At 42.6% G+C, this 27423-nt stretch overlaps 1 protein-coding gene across 2 annotated transcripts in view; it reads right to left on the reverse strand.

Annotated features, from left to right (window-relative positions):
• The window catches only part of FLI1 (Fli-1 proto-oncogene, ETS transcription factor), an 88952-nt gene continuing 61529 nt past the window's right edge, over positions 1 to 27423 (reverse strand). The window contains exons 5-10 of one of the 2 annotated variants that reach the window (XM_059829803.1): positions 26201 to 26404; positions 19548 to 19616; positions 6201 to 6266; positions 4887 to 4949; positions 3549 to 3596; positions 1 to 2555 (exon numbers count right to left, since the gene is read on the reverse strand). In XM_059829803.1, coding sequence (XP_059685786.1) covers positions 2026 to 2555; positions 3549 to 3596; positions 4887 to 4949; positions 6201 to 6266; positions 19548 to 19616; positions 26201 to 26404 — 980 coding nt within the window. In that variant the 3' untranslated portion in view covers positions 1 to 2025. The remainder of the gene's footprint in view (positions 2556 to 3548; positions 3597 to 4886; positions 4950 to 6200; positions 6267 to 19547; positions 19617 to 26200; positions 26405 to 27423) is intronic. The other variant, XM_009815724.2, reaches the window with a different exon arrangement.

Below are 27423 nucleotides of genomic sequence, written 5' to 3' on the forward strand. Positions count from 1 at the left end.
TTTATTTTGTCACATTTTTTTACATCATCCTCTTCATACAACAGTTTCATTGTAACACTTAATACATTTTTTAAAAAACACCAAGATTACTTGCAAAATTATATATATTTTAATATCCAAAAAGTACATTGCATATATATAGTAGCAAAAGCCCCATTTCCATGGGTAATTTCTTCATACTTAAATTTTGCGATTATTGCAGTAATGTTACTTATAAACACCCCGAAAGCACTAAGACCTAAACTGATTAGCTTGATCTTATTTTTCCATTTTGTTAAATAATGGCATCAGTGCTTCTGTTTAAAGTTATGAGCAGACTATAATGTTCTGGTTTCAGGCTCTCATCCTGCAATCGGATGCACATGGACCAAATCTTGCACCCACACAGAGTCCCAGAGGTTATGTCTAGACTAGATATTTGCAATCCTGTTAATTGGTTGCCAGTTAATACAAGTTAGCTAATAGGTTGTACATGTAAGTCTCACCCCCCCCCATAGACATCTGTTCTAAAACACAAATGCTTGTGGTTTACCCTTCTGTTTATGGCACCAAACCGCCATTTGTGGATCATCAAATTAACATGTGCAAAATTAGAGATGGCTGACAATTTTTGAATGTTTAAAATTTTTTCAACCCCTAGCGAAAGTTTTCGAAAAGATGTTCTGAGAAGTATTTGATAATTTTCTCTATGAAGTGGTGAAGATCTTTCCAAAGTTCAAGATTTTGGTGAAAAATAATCATAAAATATTTAAATAGTTGCTTTAAAATGCCGGTGCATGTTTTCAATCAGCTTCAATGCAAACATGTTAGCTAAGTGGAGTTAATTTGCAGACAGCTATGACAGGCTAATACAAGAAAAAACTCTACTCTAGACAAACCCAGGGAAATCCGGAAGGTGTCTGGCTACTTTGGGGGTCAATTATGGATCCAATTGCAGGACCGAGGCTATCTCCAACAGATACATTACTCATGTCTTATTTTTTATTTTTTTTTAGCAAAAAGTACAAAGCTACAGCCCAAATGTACAGATTGAAAAGATGTACAAATTACATTAAAAAAACAAAAACAACCCACAAACAACTGAGCTGATAGTAAAAAACAAACCTGCATTTGTGACCGAGGTCAACTCGTTTTATTTAATCTTTCTTTTAAAACTGTGAGATATAGGGAAAAATAACTCTGCATAATTTATACAGTAATTTGCCTTCTGATTTGTTGACCCTTTGGATGACGGTCTGACAAACGCACAGCGTTCGCGAATCGGTAGCATTTAGCGATCCCTAAGACTCTGGCAGAGCTCAGGGACCTGCTGTCACTTATTTTACTTCACTTTTGCTTTCAAGGAATGTCTGTGCTTGACATTAGGTTACTTTTTGTTCTGGTTTCTGATGTTTCTGGAGTTAATACACAGTCTAATGAAGTTGTACACTCTAGAAAAGTTCCTTCAATGCCCTTTACTTCTTAAAATATGCATGTACATATATATATATGAATATATATATATTTAATTTCCAGTTGGGTGAAAATCCTCATCTGCCTTAAAGCTAAGATTCCAGTTGCGGTCCCCTGCAGCCCAACGTCCTCCACTTAATGGTCAAATTGCCTACTCTCTCCACAGCGAGAAAAAAACCCATGCAGTCATCTTTTCCTACGACCCATAGTTGGATCTATGTCTTGTCAAAAGCCTTTGAATCCTTAAAAATTTCTCTCATCAGAAAGCTAATAATCATTCCAGATAATGGCGAACAATCTTCATAGTCAGTTCCTACAGAGGACATAAGCGTTACAAACCAAAGAAAATGCAGAGTACTGGCCCAAAGAAGCATCCATCTCTCAGTTCAAGACACAAGAGGCAAAGTTACAAAAGTAAAAGGTTTGATCCAGGAATAAACCAATATCCAGTTTTAATTCTTCCCCAGAAAGGCCACAATTATCCATTAAGGGTCCCCCAAAAAAACATAAAAATCCCAGAAGTAAAGAAAAAGTCCAACCAGACTGATAAAGGCCACTTGAAGATAAAAGCATCTAGTAATAGCTGCCCAAGTGTGGTGATACATGGGCGTTGGGATGGCGAGGGACATTGGGGTTTGGATAAATGCTTCCTGCAGGGGAGGTCCAATAAGGTGAGGCTGCTCCAAAGAAACTGGATGATGTGACAGGCATAGAAGAAGGGTGCGGGGGTACAAAGTTCACCTTCTGCTGATGGGCATGGTAAGACGGCATGTAGGAGAGATCTGATGGATACTTGTACATGGACGATTCAGTGGGATGAGGCTGAAGAGCCTGGGCAATGCCATGAAAGTCAAATTTGTAGGCATACCTTTTGCCATGCACTTTGGTCATAATGTTCTTATCATAGTAGTATCGGAGGGCTCGGCTCAGCTTGTCATAATTCATGTTGGGCTTGCTTTTGCGTTCTCCCCAGCGCCGTGCCACTTCATCAGGGTCCGTCATCTTGAATTCCCCATTGGTCCCTTCCCACGTGATACAGCTGGCGTTGGAACTGTCCGACAGCAACTCGAGGAGAAACTGCCACAGTTGGATCTGCCCGCTCCCTGCGAGAAGCAAGCCAAAGAGGAAAGGAAATGACATTGTGTTTCCTGCTTAAAAGCAAAGACAAAGGCAGGAAACAGAAGGACTATCTCGATCTTTACTGGGAACTGCTCCTTCAAGCCTTAGAAAGTCTTACATAGGAATGGATAAACTGTTCCCAGCAAACAAGTTAGTCAACCCTTTGTTCTGTTCATGAGTTTGAGGTCAGATTAGATTTCATAATGGTCGCCTTTGGCCTTAAAATCTTCAGGCTATTCATAAACAGGCTTTTTCCCGAGCATACTGTTCTGCAAAATTTTTCACTGAATAGTTAACACAGTATATTTCAACTCTCAATTGCTTACTGTTTACCATGGATATTGTTTTGGATACCTACAGTTTTCTTTCCAGTTGGTGATCTGGGTTACATAAGGTTATTTCTTCCCCAGACTAGATGACTCCTACCTTTATTCAGTGTGGTTATGCTAATAGTAAAGAGCATTATGAGGACGTATCCTTACAAACATTCAACGTATACAAGTTTGTTTAGTTCAAGCAAGATTTACTCCAGGTCTTACTCCCCAAAGTCAGGGATTGTTTTCTGCAGATGACATGCTAGGGACAGTTATTATGTGGTGGCTTTCAGAGGTGTTTTGTGCCTTCCATTCAGCTAATCCATAGCAGACGGCAAAAAACTAACCTGTACTGCAAATCTGAGAGACCAGCGTTTTAAGTCGCCTATAAAACTCTTCTTAGGGAATGCTGGTTTTGGGTAAGAATATTCAGGATGGTGATTTTGTCTTGACAAAGATTATGTTGCACCACTTTCCTCACTTTTCTGTAAGGATTTTTGCAAAAGCACTTGTGAGAGCACAGCTACTAAGGTCAGTGGCTCTCACAGCCTACCCCATTGGTGGAGGACAACAGCTACTCATCCCGTACAGACTGGAGCAGTAGATCACAAGAAAAGCTAATGCCTTTGATAATGTTGGTCTGAAATCTAAAGATGAACTCACCTGGATTGGCAAGACGGCTACTAGTGGGCCCCAGGATTTGATAGGGATCTAAAAAAAACACCCAACAAAAGCTATTTTAAAAAATGTTTCATCAAAAAGAAACAACAGTTCATTATCGTTTATTCTAGAAACCATTTCAGATTTTCACTTTCTTTCTTTACTCATACTGCCTCTTCTCCTTGGGTCTGGAACAGACTTGATGTGTTCCTTATTTCTTTTTTAGCAAACAACCACCAATTATTTACGGAATCCAAAATGGCACAGTGGTTCTGGCATTGGTTTCAGACTTGCCTGCTTTCAGAGATTGTAATCTCTTTGGACATATCCTACACTAGTGTGTCAACTAGAAAACATGAAATGTGAAAAAAGAAGTGTGGGATAGTAGAGCAGTAACAAATCAGGAGCATATATATTTCTCCTAATGAAAAGAGCTGGTCAGCAGATGAGATTTTCAAATTCACTTGTTAGCAGTCCAGCTTGCTTCCCTCTGAGGTCAATGAAATGTTCACCCAGCTCTCCCTTACTGAAGCAAGCAGAGCGTTAGTCAAATGGGAGTAACAGGAGTTTTGTCACTGGCTCCAATGAGGCTGAGTGTTTCTTGAAAACCCCACAATGCATTTATTAAGAATGAATTCCTTCCCTTTTTGTGGGGCCTCCTCAGCCCTAATCTCTACACTTCTCCTTTGCTTCTCTCTGGTTTTGGTGATTTGGATCTATAGCATTTGCTCGTGGATTGAATCGATGCCAAAAGAACCAACCCCCTAAAAAAAAAGGGATAGAAAGCAGCTGTGCAAAGCAGAGAAGGTGGTATTTAGCTTTTCAAAGGCCCCTTGGGAAACTAGCAGGAAACACTACTGCTTGCTGCCCAACAGGGTTTGCTTTTCTTATTTGGTTTTCTTTGACGCAGGGGAAGCCCTGTTGATTCTGTTTGGAGATACTTCCATTGAACATCGCTGCAGCAGAGGTGAAGAGGTAACGAGCAGACACTCCACCACTGCAGCATAAACAGCTCCATACCCCTAACTGCTTCACGACCTATTACACGGTGTGCCATGATGCCTCAAAGGAGATGCAACTGATGCTCGGCACTGCACGTGACTCCACTGAAACAAGGATGTTTCTTTTGAATGGGGAAGGACAAAGCAGTAAAATAGAAACTGTTTGGAACACTTGCTGTCACTGCTTGGTCACAGTTGACTCATTATTCTGAGACTTCCTTGTAAGACTCTGCCTGTTTGTCCTGTGCCCATGGTTGGTGCTGTTTGAAACATTTATTCACCCAATCTAGTACAAATCTAATTACTTAGCAAATGCAGCAGGGACAAAATCAACAGTTACCTGGCTGGGGCCGTTGCTGTTCTGTTGTCTTATTCACATTTTGTGTTCCTGCAACGGGAGGGCCTGTAAAGACAGAGAAAGATCTTATATGTACTAGAGCAGAAGAGGAGGAATGAACAGAAAACAAGGCAAGTACGAGATGTGTTGAACAGGAATAACAGCAACTGGATGGGAGAAGTTTTCTAATCCTAAGAGCTGATATTTTTGAAGTTTGCACTATATAATAAGAGATTTCACTAGAAATTAAAAATTTCACTGTAAAATGAAAATATGCAGATGAGGCAAGAAAAAATATTCTGTAGATACTTTATTAATTTTCTGTCTTTTATTGCAACTTAACTTCCATCCATGTTTTGAACAGAAAATTAGATTTTTTTAAATGTATAAATTCTGACCTTCTTCCATGTTGGAACATTGTCAGTATTTTTTGGAAATGCAAATTGTTTTTTAAAGCAACCTTTTAATGCAAAAATTTTGTGTTTATCAAATCAAACATTTTGTTGAAAGTATCACATCCATTTCTATAAATCCCTTCAACATTATCATCTGTTCTCCCTCTTCATATCATTTCTTGTAACAGAAAACTATAACTCATGGACTAGCCTTCAACATTTAGAGTGCACATAGCTCAGAAAGCTGCAAAGCAAAGGAAGTATAATCCGACAGCCAGGTTCTGCCACATTTATTTACACCCAGTAGTATCTTGTTGAGAGTCAAATGTGCCTGTCTTGCACTGCTGCACGGGGATATGTCCCAGAAGTGGAAGCTGGGTAGAGCGTGCTTGGTATCAGCTGGTTAGGTTAGCTACAATACAGTCTTTAGGGACAGGGAACTGATATTTCTAACGAGATGTCACCCAAAGCTTACTGTGAATTCAAGGACACTAGAAAACCAGTAAGAAACAAGAACAGTTGCGTGAGTAGGGGCCCTAGCTGCCTGCTACACTTTGTGTAGAATCTTACTTTCTGAAAAGTAGTAAGATATGCTCAGAATCTGCCCAAGCTGTGTATATCTGTCCCTAAAAAATTGCACCGAACTACAGGCAGGTGTTTTACAGGGAGTCTATGTTTTTACAGAGGATCTGCTCCTGGCCCCTTAAGCAAATCCTGAAAGTATTAGAGATTCAATAATAAAAGTATTTGTGTCAATTTCTATTTCTTTTCATAACATAATTCCACCTCCTATCTTACTGACTATCCCCAAATCTTCTGCCATTCTGATGCTCGTAACGCAAGCCAGCCGTGCCTGACTTCTCCCACAGTCTCATTTTGATCTTCCATTGCAGAGTTTGTGGTTCCCATTGGGACAACTTACTTTTGGTGAGGCCAGAATTCATATTACTGCCCCATCCTGTTCTCCTGACTGCATCATAGGAGGGATCTAATGACAAAAGACAACAGGCACAGAGGGGTTGAAATCAACTCTTCCCGCAAAAAACTTGCAAGAATCTAGCTTTGTATCTTGGTTCCAACTGGCTTGGTATTATGCAGAACTATTATATCTCCTCTTCCACATCTCCTGTGCTCCCTTGGCCCTCTCACAAAGGCAACAGGGTGTAAATACAGCGGATGGGACTCGCTGCTTGGGCAACGCTCGAGCCTGACACCTTCTGATTGTGAAGTATAGTCATTGCACTCCGTGGAGTTTAGAGCACGACTCATCCCATCCGAAAGGAGACTCCCTTTCTCTTATCCCAAGATGGCAGAAGACCATGGGCAGAAAAGGAGGATGAGATGAACCCTTTTGTTATTTCACAGAAAATAAATGGCGACTTTAAGACCCAGGGAGGCCAAGGACTTGACATGCACAAAAAAGAAGATATTTTAAGGAGGAAAAAAGGGAGAAAAGCATCCTCTCAAGTGAAATTCAAAATGCCCCTCTGGCCACACCACTGGAAAGGAGTGGGCACTGCCCCGTGCCCCATCAGGCCGCCCAGCGCAGCGGGGCTGCGCAGCTCCCTGTGGAAACATCCCAGGCACTTGCACATTCCTCCCGGTGCTGGGAAAGCCGCTGCAGCTTTGAAATTACAGCCTTCTAGTTATTGGCATGAAAAGGAAAACAGAGAAGGGACAGGAGAGGGAAGGGGAGGGGAAGAGAGGGAGAGAAAGAGGAGGAGGGAAGAGAGGGGAATGGGGGAAAACAGAGCTCATGTAATCTGCCTGTTTTTATTTTTATTTTACTTATTTGTTTTTTCCCTTTTTACTAGAAACCACAAACCCCACTGCAAATAGATCAGACTGAAAAACAAACCGCTACGGTTTCAGCCTGGTACAAAGAGTGCGACGGGACATCTCTGAAAGAGGGAGGCGGCAGCCCCAGCCATGCTGTCCCCAGAAGGGAGCCCTGTCCCCGCTCCCATGGCCAGGCAAGGAGGGGCAGGGCTGGAAACTGGCTCACAGCCTGGCGCTGCTGGGGAGCATTATCCCCAAGCTCAGTCCTCAGCAGCTGTCATTGTTTTAAATAATCTGCTGTTTGCACGGGTGGCATTTTCCTTGCTGGAAACCCATCGTGCAAATCCTAACTTCATCTGAGTGCACCCGGAGCTTGGGCTGCTGGACTATCGGTGACTGAAATCAGGAGAGCAGATGAGGTCTGAAGTAACCGCTGGCTTTTCCCATGTCCTCTTTGCAGCCAGGCTCTGACTTTCATTTCTCCCCTGGGATATCCTTCAGAAATATTACAACTAGAGCTATTAGAGCAATGTTTTGAGAAATATTTTGAAAAAAACATGAGAGTTCTGCATTGAGAGAGAAAGGCAAAACCTCAGAAATTTCCACCGATGGAGATGCTAACGTACATTTTGGTTAGCTCTGTCAGAAACCGGTTTGTCATTATGTAATTTTAATGGAAATGTTACTTACATGGTGATCCTGTTAAAAAGAAAGGTAGCAGTTAATTTTCCAACAGAAAAATTCTTTTCAAGTAGGGGAAAAAATTCCTTTCCAAAAAGTAGCAGAACTCATTGAAAATTTTCAATTTTCTCTGATCCTTTTGGGTCAGATAATTGACCAAAGCAAATCAGCTGCTAGAAATGGGTTGGTTGATTCAGATGCATCAGCATGTTTTGAGTAAACAAATAGGCCATCATCTGGATAGATGATCATCCTTCTCCTCCTCCTCCTCCAGATGGAGAAACTTTGTCACAGAGGAGGAGCCTGCTTTGCTCACAGTGTCACAGAAAGAGCGTAAAATGCATCTCCTGAGAGGTTTTGTAACCACTAAGTGACGCTATTCCAATCAGATGTGCTGACCAGGCGTGTATTGCTATAGCTGCTTGGGCTTTACAGGATCAAGGCTTGGTTCTCCAGATAAGTTTGGCTAAGCCTGGTCAAAATTATCGTTCAAAACCTCCCTGAGTGGGTTTCCTTGTAGCGTACATTTTAGGATGTAAAATGTCAGCTTGGAAGGATGGTGTGCATGTGACTCAGCCCAGGTTTAATCCAGGCTTAGCGTACCTCTGATGAGTCCCTTTGCCTTAGTTTTCCCTATATAGTATGGATTATGGAGTAAAGTGTGGGCATATATAGGGGCAGCCACACTTAGCTCAGGCTTAGCTCTGAGCATGACTTTGCAATGGTAAGAAGGGTTAAATATGATAGTTAGCAATACAGGCGTTGCTACTGAAACGTGTTCATTCAGCTAGTGCAAGTTTCCAACTCTTTCTCTCCCTCCCCCCAAAAAAATAGTCCAAATCCACTAAGCTATTTTTGTTTTGGGTTTTTTTCACAAAAATCCGTGCAACGTGAAAGAACCACACCAGCCCTCCCAGCTTCCAGGCCCAGACTCTAAAGCTGAACGTGTTTAAAACAAAATGGTAAAGGCAGAGCCAGGGAACCTATCCAGAGACTCGAGTTTCTGCAAAAACAATATCGTTCCCAGGACTTGACGCCCAGTGGCTCGAAGAGATCCTACAGAACTCCAGCCAGACGGTTAGTTACAGGGACAGTCTTATCTGTCATTAAAACCACTTGGATTTTACACCAAAACTTGCCGCGCTATGGAAATTCAATTAAAAGACTTGGACTGAGGTCGTCTTCTGGTGTAAATCAGCAAATAGCTACAGTGAAGCTAGGGGAAAATTTATACCAGCTAAGGATCAGGTCCCCAAGTCTGTTTCAGACTTAAAAGGCCCAGTGGAACAACAGTCCTATGACAAATGTGTGTTCAATACAAAATGGAATTAAAGAGCAGAAAATAAATCATAGATGCTTTCAAGAAATGTCATTCTGCAGCTGTCTGGTTTATGTCCAGAAATTCCCCAGAATGAATGCATACTCTATTATGAGTAAGGTAAAGGATATTAATAATGCTTTGCACTTTCACAGCACCTTTCAACTAAGGATCTCACAGCTTTGCAAACATTCACACTCACAGCTCGCCTGGGAAGAAGGTTAAATATAATTTTATTTATTTACATGCATAAATGCACTTTCCTCAGGCTTTAGCTGCTTTTTCCAGATGAAGTGGCTTTCCCAGAAATCAGGCTGTGTGGAACAGACTGCATAGCGTTGGTCTCTGGATCCTTTCTAACCCTGGTCTATACTTTCTCACCCCAAATCTCCCTCGGCTCCTACCTTGCCACCCTTTGTGCCATTTGGAAGTTCTCATCTTCTGCTGTGCAACGCCCCTTTCAAAGTCTATTGATTCCTCTGGAATTAGATGTAAATCAGAAATAACACGGTAGTGAAACAGCCTGCTAGGCTGTGCAGAAGGCTGAGAAAAGGCTTAGAACATGGCAAAATTAGCAGGATCAAGACTGGGCAAATTGGGGAGGCTGTCTGTAAAGTTCAAGAGATGAGCTAAATTATCCAAACCTCTGCAGTTTCTTCTTGTTAGACTGTCTGGCGCAACAAAGGAAGGGCTTGATGTGGGGAAGAAACTGAGGAGTGTGTCCCAGGGATCCCCTGGTTGAGACTGCGGGACATGGAGGAGGAGAATGGCTGCCTGTTGTGCTGTGTAAGTGTAGGACGTATGGCATTGCAGTCGGGAAGATAAGGCAGGCTCCACTGAACCACCAGCCCACATTTACAGACCTGCCCCCCTCATCTCACAGCTTGAGTGCTACTTTGCTCCTGTTCCCCATACCTCTGGATCATATTTAGTCTAAACAGACTAATAGGCTCAAATACTGCTGTGGACTAGGGGCAGATGGACAGACATGCACAGACTCATTTCCCTAGGAAACCGGGCTTAAAATCCCGGGGCAGATTTCCACCCCACAGCGAAGACCATCCCAGATGCCTAGCAGCCCTTTCAGCTTGAATGCAGTCCAATGAACAAGCCATTAGGGAATCTGTATTTAAGATATGATGTATTAGAGAGCAAACCCTCTCTGATAAGCTTTAAAAAGTTCTTAAAAATTTTTAAAAAAACAGTGTTTTATAAATCTGAGAGCTTGGGACAGAGGGGAGAAGCAAGCGGGGGGATTTCAACTGAACAATAGGCTCACAGTCCCTGGGCTTCCTGAGCTGCTCGGTGAGTGCTGACAGCCCCTTCATCCTGCTCTCTCTGTAGGAGCTTTTTCAGTCAAACCAGATTCAGGCACTATTTTGTGCTACCAGCCTTGATGAGGCTTTCCAGGAGAACAGTGGGCACTGGGCTGGTAATATCCTCATTTTTCAGGCCTTTTTGTTCTAGTATGGATACAGTGGAGCAGGGTCATTTACGGACTAAATGCTTTATAGGCACTATAGGGGAATCTTATTTGAAATGCCATCTATGCTGGCATAGTGCCCTTAATTGCAAGCAAGGCTGGGAAGGAATAGCATGGTGTATTTATCGTATTCATGGCATCACTGGCAGCAGCAGCAGCTCTTTTCCAGCCAGGCACTGTCTGCGTTACGAACTGCTGTTGCTCACTGTCAAGGTGCAAACTGACTGGTCGGAACATCAGCTCCCTCTGTCAGACCCTTGGGCAGTGTCATGCCTGGGTTAACTTTTGTAGAAGATGTCTGGGGAAACACACATGCAGCAAACTCACAGGGGTGTCTAGATTCCCCAGCATGGTAGGTGCTAAGCAATAGAAAGAGCCCACTAATCTCTGCCTAATGGAGCTGATTCCTCCAAGAAGATTAGGAAGCCAAAGGATGGAAAGTGGCTTGTCCTAAGTCATGGAGGCAGAGACAGGAAGAAAATAAAGGTAAGTTTCCCAAGTCTCAGTGAATTGTCTGACCGCTTACTAATGCTGCCTCCATTTCCCTTTGAAGCACACTGGCAACCTCTGACCAAGTCTAACTTGCTAATGCGAACAAATAATAACAACAGTCATGACTGTAGTCATTTAGCCATCTTCTATTGGATTCCTTACCACAGCATCTTGGGGTGCTTTACAAAAAAAGGTCGAATGACCCCAGTTCATATGACGGTAAAACCCCCAAACCTGAAATACAGAAGGAACTGCTCCTGAATACCCTATCTTACTTGGTTAGCGAACACAGGCACTATATTTCCAGACAGGACTTGGCCTTACAGATTTCAATAAAGCAAATCAGGGGAAGGAGAAGGCTGCAAATCTGAAGTGGGCTATGGGATCTACGGGACTCTCCGTGCAGAACACAGGCTGTTTTTTGCAACGAGTCCTTACGCTTCAGTAGGAAGAAAGGATCCTGGCTTGGTGGCTGGAATTTAAATTAGCTTCTCTAAATGGGGAAAGCAGAACCAGGTGTCCTAGGGGATCCAGACTTGTGATTAATCTAAGTGGTCACTTGGGGTCTATTTTGCGGCAACTACTTTATAGGGAGAGTGAGAAAGGAGGGCATAGGACCTCACTGCTTTTCCTCCCGAAGCGAGGTTGTGTGTGGTGGCTAGGACTGGCACTATTCTGGTATCTTGGAAAAGTCCCAACATAGGCGCATGGGAACAAAAAACACTACTGCTGCAAACCAAACATGTAAGCAAGGCCTGCCAAGCTGCCGAGCGTCCAGCCCTCACACTCCCGTCATTTAACCTCCTGGAGATCGCATTGAAGAGGTGGGGTTGTGTTTAAAGCCAGTTGGAGAGAAGAAACCTAGACTGTGGGTTTCTGGAGGGGCAAGGAAGCCAAAAACACCTCCAACTCCTCCTAGAAACATTAGACGCATTGTTTTAAATCATGGCAGCAAACACAAAGGTTGTAGAGTCTGTAAGGTTCTTCCCAGGCCCACTCTGGCTCCGAGTATACGTACTAAATGCTCAATACATACGGTGCAAAACCTTACAATGTCAGCAGTGAGAGATTTGCTTAGATGCAGTTTTTCTTAGCACAAAGCTGTGAAGGCTCTGGATGCCCTCACTTGTCTGCAAGAGGTGTGACAGCATGTGGCAGAGATGGTGGAACAGGACTAGAAAGCAGAGCAGAGTCTAAGGAGTCCTCTGGCCTTTTCAAACGGCTATAAGAGGTGGTTCATGCAAATCAGCAATTGGCTTCCCGTAATATTTAGCCCTATGGCACACACTCAGGTATGAGTTACGTGAGTGTCCTAACTGTGTACACTGAGAAGTCGAAATCTCACCCACAGTATCATTTGTTTTGCAGTGAATTACTTTTCAATGTACTATTTCTGCTAATTAAAACAATTGCTTAGCACGTATGCCATATGTCATCCTGTATGTCATTCACAGCCAGTATTACTATGACTGTTCTCATGATTACGTAAGACTTTCCAGTGCCTTCAAGCACCAAGCTCATTCGTTTCTGCTTCAAGACCACACTGTCCTGCTTTTTGCGCTAAAGAATCACCAGTACAGGGATCATATGTGGAATTAAGTAATTCTAAGTCTCTCCACTAAGAGGAAGCAACTAGCTGAGTGCAGAATAATTTCAGAGTAACTTCTACTCTACATTATCAGACTATTTGATTATTTCACAATTTTAAAAAAAAGATTAAAATTGTCAAACATCTCTACATTGCTGTTAACCTGTTTTACAGGTGAGGAACTGACACAAAGAGCGAAGTCCAAGCTTGGAACAACATTGGGTTTTGACTTGAACTCAACTCAAACCAAGTGAGAAGGGACTGACTGCTGGATTTACATAAGAAATCTGTTGCAGAGCATGGACATGAAGAACAGGTTTAATTTGGGACATCTCTGAAAGTAGCTGAGAGCCCGGTTATGCATTGCTATCCTTATGGAAATACAGATCAGAGCAAACCAACATTTCTGATTTAACTCCTATTCTAGACCCAGTGTTGGATTAAAGTACCGTGGCTGAAGCCCACTTATTTCCAGCATCAGACAGGATCTGGAGCCTAACATAGTGCATGCACAGAACTCGGATTCAGGATTTTCAGAGGGCACTCATTCAGATTGCACAGACAGGGGTGTGCTTAGGGTGGTCCCTTCTGAAGCAGGTCACTCCAGCTTGAGACCTGTGATACCTCTCCCTCATTAGACTTAGCCTGGCAGGGGGACACGAAGGAGCTCCTACGCACCACAGCTCTAGAGCCTGGAGCTCTGCTCCCCCACTTTGCTGTTTGCTTTGAGCCATAGGCGACAGCCCCCAGTTGTGCGAGTGTGGCTAGAAAAACATCCCAGAGCCATGCAGCGGTGGAACTTCCCGATTCATGTCTGAGTTACCCTGTGCAACACTTACAAAGACACATTATGAAGAAAAGGAGGAAGTAATGAGAATTTTTTTGTTGTTGTTGCTTTTTTTAATATCAGCAGCAGAAGTCCCAATGCACAGTGCATGAAGACTGAAGTATGTGTCCTAGGAATTCCTCCCACAGCCAGCTTTGAAAAGCAGTCACTTTCCAGTCAACATACACGTTACTGAGCTACGCAAGGCTGCAGACACGAACAGCCACACGCAGACGGGCATGCTACTAAGCAAAAACGCAGACACACAATTGCATATTCTGAAAAGCGTGTTTCTGAACACCCTTCACACACGTACATACACATTCATCCAAAACACATGTAAAAGGGTGCACAAATATGCAAACAGCATTGTGCATATTTTACCTCTCAGCACACAGGGGCGTAAAACCAAACAGTTAATGTGCTTGCAGGTTGCACTTACTGAAAAATACACAAATGCAGAAGTAAGGAAAAAGAAACTCATATTCACGGAGAAAAAAGCTAGACGCAGCAATACACACAGAAGAGAAAAGGGAAGGGAAGACACACATGCGCAGACATTGCAGCTAGCATTTTTACAGCATTTGCCCATTTAACTCATTATCAGGAAACAAATTTACTCTTGTCTTAGGAAACAGCCAAAGCGCTTCCAAAAACTTTTCACGGGAGGGACTGCACCCCAGCAAACGTGTAACCCCCACACACATGTGCAATAACATTGCTTGCAGTGCACCCTAGGCAAAAAAATAATAGCTCTTTTGCTGGGAGAAAAGGAAGGATAATGGTTACTTAGAAAGTGCTCCAGACAAGCTGTCAGGTTGAATTCAGAGAACTGGAGTCTACTCTGGGACAGCGCTGGCTCAGGGTGATCCCTTGTGAGTTGGGTTTCCTGCCTGCTACAGCTTAAAGACAACGATTCTTTGTTTCCAGTTTTTCTGGTGAAAAAACACACGCCTGCCTCCGAAGAGGGTCAGGGAGAAAGCAGACAAAACACTAACTCTGGAATTTCAAAGGAAAACAATTAAAAAAAAAAGGAAGAAAAAAAGCAAAATCCAAGAGCGCTAGCTACTGTCTCTCCTGAAATCATAAATCCCTGGTTTGGCCACACAGTTGCAATAAGAGAAGCACCAAAAAAGCCTCCCCTTTTTCTGCTACGGAGCTAAAAATGGGATATTTCATCACCAGGCACACAAATATCATCGGCAAATGTTTTAGCATGTACAGACAATTAAGAGGGCATAAAGCTGCAACTGCTTTTTCTCTGACAAGACTGAGACTAGAGGGTTTATAACCTTTGCTGTGAACAAGGGGCCTTACTGACACACTCGAAAGAAGGGTTTACTGAAACTGGTCAATATTTTTCACATGACAACCTTTTAGACCTGAAAAATGGCCTTTTCACGAGAAGAATTTTATGCAGGAATTTGAGACTATTTTCCTGTGGGAACCGTGCTTATGCAATCAGGCTGCCTGTGGTCTCTTTGCCCCTCTCTCTCCAATCCCCCAAAACTTTTGAACCTGTCACCCAAAGTTGTCACCGAATTTGACAAGCGGGAGAGATGAGTTTTAAAGAGTTCCTACCCATTTAAAGGGAACTGCTGGGGAAAGGGGAGAGAGATTACAGCCTTGACAGCGAGAAAAGCAGCTGCAGGGACTCATGTTTTGTTAGGTACCAGGGAACCTGTGTGAGAGAGATGTTATTAATGCTCCAACATCAGGAAACTCTTCCTTAGGGGCTCACAACAAACATGGGTACAAACCCACAGGAAACCACTCTGTGTGAGTTTCAGAGCTCACTGATTTGTTTAGCTTCTTAAATTTGCCAACAACTGAGCAAAACATACAAGCAAACACACCTTATACCCAAACAGCCTTATTGTTCACACAAACACTTTTATAATGCAAACATAAACAAGTAATAGCCACAGACTAAATCCTTAAAATTCGTCTCTTACATCCATATTCATGTATTCACATTCAAAGTTCTTCCCTCTTTGAAAATGCAGATAGCACATCAGTTTTCCCTATGTTCTGCTTGAATTTAGGTTGGATTTATAAGACTTTGGGCTAGTGCTACTTTACCACTATTCTAAGCTAACTATATTGCCTTAGCCTGAGCCTGATGTACGCAGAGGACAGTGCTGGAGGATAAAGAGCCATGCTGAATTCAGCCTTTTGATCGAGAGCATACATAACCTGTAATCTGGAAGCAAACAGCCACACAAAATCACTCCACTAAATTCTCATGCGTGACACGTAGGTGCAGCCCTTATCAGCCGAGCCTTCCTTCACCCCACTCTGCCACCTCACTGCACAAATACCCACCTCACTGCGTATCAGCACATACTACAAAGCCCTACGTATACCACACCACACAATCCTACGTGCCTGTTTAGACACATGCAATTTTACACATCAACACGTCATGATTCTGCCTCTTTGGAAACTGCCAGCACTACCCTGCTTGGGTTCAAATCCTGCATAGCATTTAGGCTTGTATATTAAATGCACGCATTATGCAGACCCCGACATACTTAAAAGTAAGCATGGACTTTTAAAATATGCTGATTTGAGGCCAGAATGCTCACAACCATACGGGACACAGCCCTTTGGCCTTCTAAATGTTGTTGTATGTGAATATACTTTCCATTTCCCTGTGGAAACCTACTTAAATGACACCATTCTGAAGGCAAGCAATTTAAAATCTCCACGGACTTGGGCAGATAATGTGGTCTCAGATTCTTCTCCCATGTCTCTGGTACCTACAGTAGGTCAGTCATTGCTCCAAACAGTCACGGAAAATGAAACAGACCATCTCTCCAGTGGAGCACTGGGAGTGGGACACAAATCTTTCCATTCAGCAATGAGAGCAACCTCGTTTCATTTTCCAGAAAATTGTTCTCTAGCCAAAAAATACTGGTGATTTTCATTAGAGCAATTTATTTCTCAAAGGCAGCTGAAGACAATTTGTACCAATGACGCTAAATACCATACTTTTGAGTGTTTATGAGGCTGAGAAGCAAAGAAGCTCAGGCAACAAGAGTCCTTTGAACACGACAAGGTTTCTACCTATCTGATCAGAGAACAAAACACATCTGCTTTGTGCACCAGCTGTATAACTTTATAGTATCTGTTTCTGCTATGAAAGCAGTTTAACTCTCCTAAAGCAGTGCTACAGGTTCTTCTGTATGCAGAGCTGGCACTGCAGAAGAGAAGTGAAAGGGCAGAAAATAGAGGGGAAAAAGGGAGTAAAGTCTGCAGCTGCAACCAGCCAAGGCAGTTGTATCTCCAGAGCCCCAGCATGAAACCCAGTCCTCTAAGAGCAGCACTGCCCTTGCCAGCGTGGGCCACAGGTCAAGTGGTGCCCTGTGCTCCTGGGTGACACTGTCCTTGCTGTGGCTACAGAGCGTGCCCTGCTGTGTCTGTAACAAGTTCGGGAGAGAGTAGAGCTGCATGCTGCATCTGAAACATCTGCATCTGTCTGTCTTGCAGCTGTACCTTTTTTTGCCATGTAGGTTCTTTTTTACAGTATGTGGATGGAATACGTTGTATAAAGCATAGTGTAAGCGTATGCAAAGAGCATGCATTTCTCCCTGGAATTTGCACAAGAGGGGTATTTGCATTAGCTGTGTGACCTTAGAGAACATGCAAGAAAAATTACAGGAGGAGTGAAGAAAATAGTATTTTTTTCCTGTCTCTGACATGTATTGTACTATTTCATCACCTCCTCCTGCTTTTGAATCCTCAAGGGAAGGTGGTTAGAAAAATTTGTTCGTCTGTTTTTATTCACAGGCATAGAGAGAAGAAATATTTACAGGATTAGTAGATTCAAGTTGCATTAACATAAAGAAAAATGTTTCATCTTTTGAGAAGTTAAGGAGACAAGAAAATAGTTAGAAAAAAATCATGATTTTCAATCTGAAATTCCTTTTCCAAAAGAATATCATCATCTTGAAGCCAACCCATTAAAAAGCCTTAAAAGGAGGGAAGGAAATTCTTGTTGCCTAACAGACTAGCCCAAGGCTGAGGAATTCCAAGTCCAGTTTTATGTTCATCACGAGTTTCTTCTGTGATATTGGACAAGACACTTCACTCTGCTCCCCAATTCCTTATCTGTCAGCCTGTCATGTTCACGTGTCTCTTATCCTGTCACCTTATCTCACGAATAGTATTTGGAGCATGAATCAGTTACATTAGGTTGAAGTGGGTCGGTTTGTCCTAGAACAGTATTCTGACGTCAAATGAATGCAGAGGAAATTTATGCATTGTAGGAAGAAATGGAAGAGGAATAGATGGGATTTCAACCTTTCTATGCTAGTTCTTAATTTTTATTTGACTGTCCCATGGGTGTGTTTAGTGCTTTATTGACACATGATGAAAGTACCATGTAAAGTTAAAAACACCTAGCTGACAGAAATCAAATACAAACTTCTGTCAGCTGCACTAAAGAAACACACTCAAGGGCAGTAAAAATGGAGGGGGAGGAACATTTTTTCCCTCAAATTTCTTTCTGCCTGAGTGCCTTTAGGCCCAGCTTGCAAAGATAAAGAGTACAAAAAATCCAGAGGAGTGCAATTTTACACAGAGCATTTCTCTTTAACAAAAAAATCACAGCTTTCTTCACTTTATTTTTAGCAACCACCTGGCTTGAGACAGAAAGAGCAGTCTTGGATTTGCGTGTATGTTTAGGGGGGAAATTGTGGAGGAACACGTGCATGTGTGTCTGCTTTATTCAAATAGGAGGAAGCCTAGCTTTTATTAATTTTAAATAGATGACTGTTAGCATCAAAATAGTCACAGAAAATCCTGAATGGCTTTGTCTCTGTAATGTACCATGTTTTATCAACTAATGCCTGTCTCATAAAGAGAGAACAGCATGCAAGGGAACAGAGAGCTCAAGTGGATAGTTATATGCTGGACAAAAGAAGCTGCTGTAAAAACCAGCACTGATATCGTGTCTAGGGTCCAAGACAGATGTTGGAGATGAAATGCAGCGTGGTGCAACAAGAAAGAAGTGCTGGCGGTAAGAGCAGTGCCAGTCAATGAAGCAGCCAGACACACCATGCAGAAGCTAGTTAAATGTGTGATCTCAGTTTGCTGTAGCCTTTCAGTGAAATGGGGCGTTTGTCTCTCTCTCCAGCTGCTTAAATATAAGACTTTCTGCCTTTCCCCACTATTCTTTGAAATGCAAACTTGTGGCTCATCAATGAAGCCATGTTCTCCTGAAAAGCATAGAAATGTTTATATATGAGGTGAGGAAACCGTCTCGGTGTGAGAGCAGACTCCTTCTAGGTGGGTTATCTCATATAGCAGTCAACTGCCTGACCGTCACTTACTGTCTTATCTAGGTAAGGGATGTGCATCATACCCATCACACCTACTCTCATAATTTTATCGTAACTGAGAATCCAGTTTTTCATTAAAAATAAGAAAAAGGAATAGGACTGTAGCTGCAGAGGAAAACCTGAAAAACCTGGCTGAAGGATATACAAACAACTCAGAAGCCTGAAGGAGCCCCAAGTGTCTTATTAACTTTTAAACCTCAAGGTTTCTAAGCTCCATCTACATGATCACAATTTCTAATAGATTAAAAATTTCAGGTTATTTGAAAAAGAAAATCAAAATGTTCCAAAATGAAAGTGTCAAAAAGGTACACTTGGTCTTCCTTGCTGGTTGAAACTAGCTGACAGATTCATGAATGGTTGTGGAAGACCTGAGTGGCCTTTATTCAGTCATGGAATTTATTGTGAGAAAATTTTATCCTTTCAACTATGAACTCACTCAGAGAGAAACAGTGTCTCAGTCTGTGCTATATATCTGAGATTTCAAACTGTTTCACATAAAGAACAGAAAATATGCCATCAGTTCATCAACTCAGTAATACACAAGTGTGAAAATGACAGATATACATTTTTTGCCACAATGTTGGCTGGGCAAGTGGAGATGTGATTTTCAGCATAGATGGGGCTGGAAATTGTGAGTTATTATATTTTAACCACGCTGTGCATGCATAGCAGATCAGAACATTTTCATGCCAAGGATATTATATAAAAACATCGTGAGAGCACAGGAAGCCAGGACATTTATATGAAAAAGACTGACCTTCTTTGGTGGCAAGACGTGAGGAAGCTTCTGTGTGGGATGGAGTATTGTAGACCAGCAGTGAGCTACCTATAATGAAAAGAAAAGGAGTTATTGCAGTTTGAATGTGCTCTGCCAGTGGGGAACCATGCAGGCAGGTAGAAAATGCTATCACTAGGATCTAACGACCAAATTTTTCAGACAATTAGGCACATGTTTTCTATGATGGATACGAAATTCTTTTAAAAGCTTGGTAGCTGTATGTCAGAGATGTGCTACTGTTTCTCCACTTGCAAATCAGAATAAAGACATTTGCCTCCTTCACTGAACACCTTGATGTCCGCCGTTGAAAACTGATATAAAAGGGTGAGGTTCTATAGTACATTTATACAGATACAATATCTATTACAGCAGAGCCTCTAGAAATTAGTAAGGCACAGATTGTATTGCAGGATAAGAAAGAAGCTTTCCTCTCTCTAGCTGTGATAGAGAAATTTGCTCTTTGAGGAACGTACAGTAGAAGTGACATGAATTGCACTGTCAGGATATGAACATTTTTAGAGTGCCACATGCTTGGTTTTGGGCCAACAGCTGCACAAATCTCACTGGTATTCCAGTATCTCCCATGCTTTGTGGAGTTTGAAAGTAGCTTTCTTGGTTCGGAGTGGTCTTTCCACCCAGCCCCACTTGAAATAAAACTATTCAAGAGGAGCACAAAAAAGAACCCATTGGAAGGGTCTTTGGTTTTCAGTCTGTGGTGGAAATGTCCCTTTCTAAGCATTTTCCTTTGATTCTCCTGCAAACTCTTCTGGAAATGGAGGAAGAGAGTCTGTGAGCTCTTGGAAGCCAGCATGTAATACACATTTCATGGTTGTCTAGTTATATGTGTTTACCCTGCGTAATCTTCTAGGCTCACCTTTCCTACAGCTCTTTGAAAATGTTTCCACTGCATCAGGCGGTGACATTGCCAACAAGGCCCAGGGCCCTTCTTGGTAGGGACTGATGGTGTGAACTGGAGCAGGGCAGCAATCTCACCGTGGATTGGTATGGACGAGAAGTGCTCTTACAGACACTTTCTGCTATTCGTATCTACATATCCCTCTATTCAGTGAGATTCTGTCCCATTTAAGGTACTTGGACCTAAGCAACACGCAGCAAACAGTACAGATTTCCGTATACATTATGCTGACCCTGATTCTTTGGCAGGGCTAAGAATACCTCTTTTGCAGGTACTATAATACTAACTGATTAGGATCTTGTGACAAAGCCATGCAGTCTCTGCATTCCTCTGATCCACATGATCCCAAATAACACTGACCTCACTTGCCCCTCAGTAGTAGTCACAGTATGTCTGACTTTCCTGTGAGAGCTGAGGATTAGGCAGTTCACTGCCAGAAGTAATAGCCATTGCAGGTGCTGGATCTTATTAGTCCTGTATTCCTATGGATTTCTTTTCTTCCCCAAATGCAAACAAAGCCAAAGACGTGCACAAGCCACCATGTACACAGAGGCAGAAAGTGTTGGAAAACAAAGCCTACTCACAGGGAGTGGAGGATGGATGCTACCGGATGCTGCAAGAGAGGGGATGTTTCAAAAGACCGGGGCTGGATAAACTAGGAGGGAAGGAGTTCAAAGGGATCCCAAGGGTACCTTGGCTGTGAAGGTTGCAGATAGCCAAAGTGATTGGCTTAAATATTTAGAGAGATTGGCTGGTCTTTTGCTGCTGCTGGAGGAATTGCAACAGCTTTGTCCACCTAACTCATGTTTTCATCAGAAGGTTTCTGGCTTTGGCATTTCTTTCTCGAATACCTGTGGGGAAACTCCTGTCCACCACTCTCTCCTTTTCAGGTTATTTGAAGTAGATCCTGAATGCAACGCCCAGCCTACCTTGCCCCAGACAGGGAAGTGCTGGGGAATTCAGAAATGCAGTTTTCTATGACTAAATAGGCTGCAAATGCCTGGTTGCACTGACTGGCTGAGGAGGTGGGGGTGGGGTGATGAATAGCACTGAACAAGCCTGTACAATCAACCTATAGCTACTTTACGCTAAAAAATGCAGCCCAAGCCACTGGAAAGGGACGGCGCCTCCCCCAGTTTAATTGCTAAAAGTTCTCACCTTTGCCCGACAGTCTGAGGTTTCTGGTGGGAACACCACAGAAGAGGAAATGTGTTTCCTATTAAGGTTTTTCAATGAAGGAGGAAAAGAGAGAAAGCCAGAGACACAGATCAGGACAGAGAGAAGCAGACAGACAGACAGAGGCCAGGCTGCTCCCTCCCTTACTCTCTCTTGGGCAAAACTTCGGCTGTGATGAATTTTCGTTTTGTTCTTATTCCCCCTACCCCACACTGGGTCAGTGACACCTTAAATTAAATCAGCTCTTTCTGGAAATGCTGGTATTATTAATAAAGTGCAGGGCAATTCTCCTATAATTAATATTAAACATGTTATCTTATGGTTCCCCCCACCTCTTCCTTTCTTCTTTTATTTCCCTTGCATTAACTAAAGAGGAAGATGGAAAAGGACTGAAAAACAGAGCAGGAGAGTTTTTTCCTCATAAAGCCTTCCTTTTCACAAGGCAGCTCATCCTTCCGAGATGCAGGAACATCTTGGTTTCACAATCTTGAATTCCGTTTAATCTGAAAGTCTTTTTTATCCTCACCTTCTGAAGGCCATGTGCCCTTCCCTCCACATCTCCTGATAGAATCAGGGTTCTGCTGCATTTAGCAGTATAGTTTTGTTTGGCATTAATATATGGCTTGAAACCACAAAGCAGTTTTCTGCTTCTGCTTCTCACCACAGTCTCATTCTTTCCCCTTCAGGCTCTTTTCGTTTGTACACACCACACACAGCCGACCCCCCATAACTAGAGAGGAAAAGGACGGGAGATGACAGTTCAGGCTGCTTTTGACATTCATCCCAAACATAGCATGAAAACATTCAAATCTCCCTTCCCACTGCCCACTGGCTGACTGGAGAAGATTCACCAGGCAGACTGTGTTTGAAAAAGATACCAGCACAGCAGTCAGTCAGTCTGGAGTCCAAAGGTGCAGGTGGATGAATGAGAAGAAGATAAAGACAAGGCATGGCTTCACAATTTTGGAGAGGAAACTGGAAGAAACACTTAAAGAAAGATAATTGTCTGGGGGGGGTGTACAGTAAAAAAAAAAAAAACACTACTGGGGTTGTTTTGAAGGACTCCAAAGGATAGAGTGTGCTAAGTCTGAAAGTCTTAGATGTCTGAATTCCTGACTGCTTCAACAGGTTACGGAAACAGGAAACAACTGCACGATTCTGATCCAGACCTAAGTTTTGCCTGAAGATTAAAGGTGCTGTGACACGAGTTTGGTTTAGCCTCGAGTATACTCATCTGAACCTTCTATCTCCAAAACTAAGATTGAGCTTTTGTTGAGGTCTTGCAGATGTTACCGGTTTAGTTTTTCAATCTAGACTCAGATGTGCCAAAATAACGTACTTCATAGGCAGTTTTAAGACTCAGATGTGCCAAAATAACGTACTTCATAGGCAGTTTTAAGAATGCTTTCACCCCGATCAGGAGCGTAAAACATTGAAAACCTTCTGAGGAAGCTAATTTTCATCAGGTTTCTTTGTCTGGCTAGCTAACAGGCTCAGAAAGTTCAGATCAGCTTTGTTTCTTGGAAAACAAACACCAAGGTTGAGGATTCACTAGTCATCACATATCCAGCTTAACAGCCTGAGAGGACAAACACCTTTCAAGAGAGAGACTGGGGAGATGTAATCTAGCCTATAGATCTGCAATTCCCCAAAGTTTTCCTGTGTTTTGTTGCCATCAAGTATTCTCCACCCTAAGCAGGAGCAGAGCTGGATGTCTCTGAAACAAACAACCTTACAAAAGGGGAAAATTCGTGAAAAAAGACCATCTCCCCATGGCACTGAGCTCAGAGGCTCGGCACTAAACATCCGCTGGAAATCGGTCTGGAAAAACAATATGCTTCTTTCGAAGGCGTTACTCCGTGAGGGAGTTAACCAGCAATCCAGAAACCAGACTGTCATTAGGCAGCGCTAGGAACAGCTGCACGGAAAGGAATGCTCTTCAGAGGCTGCCCGACCTCCACTCAGACAGGAGCTTGCTTTAATAAGGACAGCACTCACATGACGTCTTAGAACAGCCCAAGGGGCTGCACAGACAGAAATTTATAATCGTAAAAGCTGGGGATGGACCGGGATTGAATTCTCCTTTCGTATGTATCCACGTAAAATTGGAACAACTAATTTGTCTGAATCCAGCAAAGTCGCTCGGGTTTTGCGCTAGCTTAATAGCATAGAAATCATTGTAGGCATTCCCCCGGCAGAACATTCTATTTTTATGATTATTATTCAGCATGCATTGCAGCAGCACTTAAATGTTGCAACTGCATTAGGACTCCATTGTGCTGGGTCTTGAGAGACATGAGACACAATCCCTGTTCCACAGATTTGCCATCTCAACAGACAAGACCAATAAGAAGGCAGGATTACTAGCTCCATTTTACAGAAAGTAAAACTGAAGCACACAGGAATTGAGGCAAAGGGTTATACCTCCTAATTTCAGGCATTTAAGGTGATGTGTGATCGAGGGGACTAGTATCCTGAATGTGCCCTGTTGCTTCTTTTCTATAAACGGAGACCAGTTTGACCAGACTCCTAATTTAGGGACTTCAGGTATCTAAAGGTAGGTAGGATCAACCAGGAATTTGCTCTAAACAAATGGACAGCAGCAAATGGTAAAGGTGGCAATTGAATCAAGGTCTTCAGGCTTATGCCATGAGACCAAGGCTGCAATTCCACTGATGCTCTCTTTGGACACTCCAAGTAATGGGATCCCTAACACTTGAGACTATCACTGAAGGTGCTGTCTGGAGCTAAAGCAACAAGAATTCAACTCTTCTGCCAACCTTTTCAAATTCAGCCTGGTTCTTTGATTCAAAAACCATACAACTCCTTCTTCATCTCAGTCTGTCAATTCTCAAGTCTTATCAATGAGACAATTCAAGTGTCTCACTTGAGTATTTATCTTGTGGGAATTAAAAAACATTTCCGGTTACAAAGCGTCTGATTTGCCTAGCCAAAGTCAGCGGGTTTGGCCAAAGCAACACTGGCTTCACAAAACTGCCTTACGATTTCCCATAAAAGTGTGTAATTCTGTATGCAAACCTTAGTTATAAAGCTATTCTGTGTCTGCAATAACCTTGAAAAGTTCTGTGAACCAGCAGCTCTTTGCTGATGAAACAGGATGAAATTTGCAAATTATTTTGGATGGGAAATTATTTTATTGTGAAGTCGCAAGGGACAAAAAGTGTTCAAGTCCAACAATTTGGTTATTTGTTGTGAATCATTTCTTTGGCTCGACTTCTCAAACAAAATAAAGGTGGGGCTTACAGAGGCACCCATCTGTGAGCTAACTCCTGTCCCACTGTAATCTGTAAAACTCCCACTGAATTTAGGAGAGGCAGGGAGAGACCAGCGCTGAACAGCTTTGAAGAAACACCCTAAATAAATGCGGTCTCGCTGCTTTATTGCACTGGCCAGATGGAGACATCTTCAGCTGCCTTTACATCACAATTTGATTTCCCAGTGGAGAAAATACACTTTTTTCTTTCTCTCCCTGCCCTCCCACCTTGCTTTATGGCACCTTCCCCTGATTTTTCAGTCCTCAAATAATTATACTACTATAAAAGCTATTTCACTTGAAAAAGTATTGGAGCATGTGGGGTTTACCTCTAAGTTCTCTGGCCTCATCATAACACAATTATCCTTAGCACACCTTTGTGAAGAAAGGAAATGCTTTTACCTCCATTTTATAGATGACAAAGAGACATTTGGAAGCTATGGACATGCTCATGGTTGCACAGGAAGTCTTAGAAAGGTCTGAATCTAAGACTCCCAGCCTCAAGAGCGTGTGCTAACCATAAGGTGGTCATTCCTGTTCGGGCTGCTGTGGCGTGCTTTTCCAGAGAGCTTGGAAGACTGCTCACAGCTTCTGTCTTGGGGGCTTAATACAGCAAAAAAGAGTATTGGATCCATCAGACTAGTGCGGGGCAGAGAGTAGCAATACGGAGGTTCAGCAAAACTTGTTCTTTGAGTACTAGGTCATTCGCGCAACGTCTGCTTCAGTGCACTTATGTTTGTGGAATTGCTCTTGCATTTTTTTCCTCTTTCCAACAAATCTGGGCCCCCAGGAACATAGAAAATCTCCAGCTCTGGCCAGTTGTGGGTCCTATTCTGAAGCAATCTTTACCAGAAGCCTTGGGGAAAGTACACAGCTCTCTAACTGCAAAGTTATGGAATAAGTTGCCTGTGGTCCATCAGTTAATGTTTGGTTTAATCTCCACAGCAAATTTCTGTATTTTTATCATATAGCCACAGCTGTTTTTATTATCTGTAAGACTATCTAATCTTCTTAAGAGTCCTCCTTAGTTCTTCACCTCCCTGATAGCACCACTAACTCCATCTAAGTTAAAATTAACTTTCCAACCCACTTTTTATTAGTCTCTCTCTTCCTTGTTTGCTTACTCTGCTTGCCTTTCTCTGTTCTTTTTCCCTCATCCTTACTACTATTTACCCTGCAAGAAGAGCCCTAGAAGTTCAGTACTCATGGCAGCTTATCCTATCAGCAAGTCACGCTAGGGCTGGCATGACTCAGGGCAATACTTACTTTCCCTGAGGTAACTGAGGTGAGACAACAGAACTTCTGTGTTGTAGAGGGAGGTGGTTCGGAGGAAGTCATCCTTGTTCATCTTGCAGAGCTCCTTGCCATCCATATTCTGGAAGATGGTGGTGTCAATCTCCATTAATCCATACTCCTTTATAGCCCATTCCAGCCACTGGCGCACATGTTCCTGGGTCCATAGGGTGGGATCTGGCAGGAAAGCACAAAGGATGGTAACTCTATACGCAAGCCTCAAGCCTCTAGCACTCACTGTAGCCCAGTCAAAGCATTAACCATTGTTTCCACAACCAAATGGATTTCATTTACTGATTCCAATGCATTTTGCCAAGATGAAAAAGTACTGTGCGTATAAACTGATCACACTGACCCACTGGCAGGGTAAGTTCTCTTGATTGTCTCCCATGTGCCTGGATCTTATACCTATGCTTGGGAACAATGTTACTGACATTTGACTGTGACTTTTCTCCCTCTGGAAAAAAGCTTCCAAAACCAAACTCGCGCCTTTGAAAGGGTATGCTTGTCACAGCTTCGGTTCTGCAATGCTATATAATTACATCAGTGCTGTGTAAGTCACACCATCCTTCGCAAGTGCATTACAAAGTCCCAACAGATGGCATTTTAAAGTCTGAGAATGGTGGTATTTACGGTCAGCAAAGGGACTCTGAAAAGAAATATTATTGCTTAAACAGAACAGCTTGCCATGTATCTCTGAGTCACATTTGTTCACCCCGCTGACAAGAACACAATTCTACCTCCGCTAGCCATGTAAAACCAACACAGCTATTGGAGGGCAATGTGGATTTTATACTGTCTCATGCATCATTATCAACTGTCAGCAAAGCTCCAGCTGTGGAATCTTTATTGCTGGTGATGACGTAAGAGAGAGATTGAACCCGGCTGGAGTTTCAGACCCCATGGTGATGGTTTGCTGCATCAGTAGTTAAAAAAAGAAATCATCCTTTGAGTTTCAAAAACAGCATTAGATCAGAAAGTCCCAGCAAGAATTTGTGCCACGATACCATTTTTACAGAGTCATTTTCAGAGCGTATCTGCATTTTCAGATGTTTCCTGTGCTGCTTCTCCCCATGTATCCCATTTCAAAACTTAAGCTGCAAATTCATGTTCCATTGCAGCTGGAGAGGATTGCAAAGTCAAGCTTAAACTTTGGAGATGTTTGATCTGTCCATCACAGCTGGTACATTCCTTTA

Source organism: Gavia stellata, chromosome 26 (assembly GCF_030936135.1).
Source record: "Gavia stellata isolate bGavSte3 chromosome 26, bGavSte3.hap2, whole genome shotgun sequence".
NCBI lineage: Eukaryota > Metazoa > Chordata > Aves > Gaviiformes > Gaviidae > Gavia > Gavia stellata.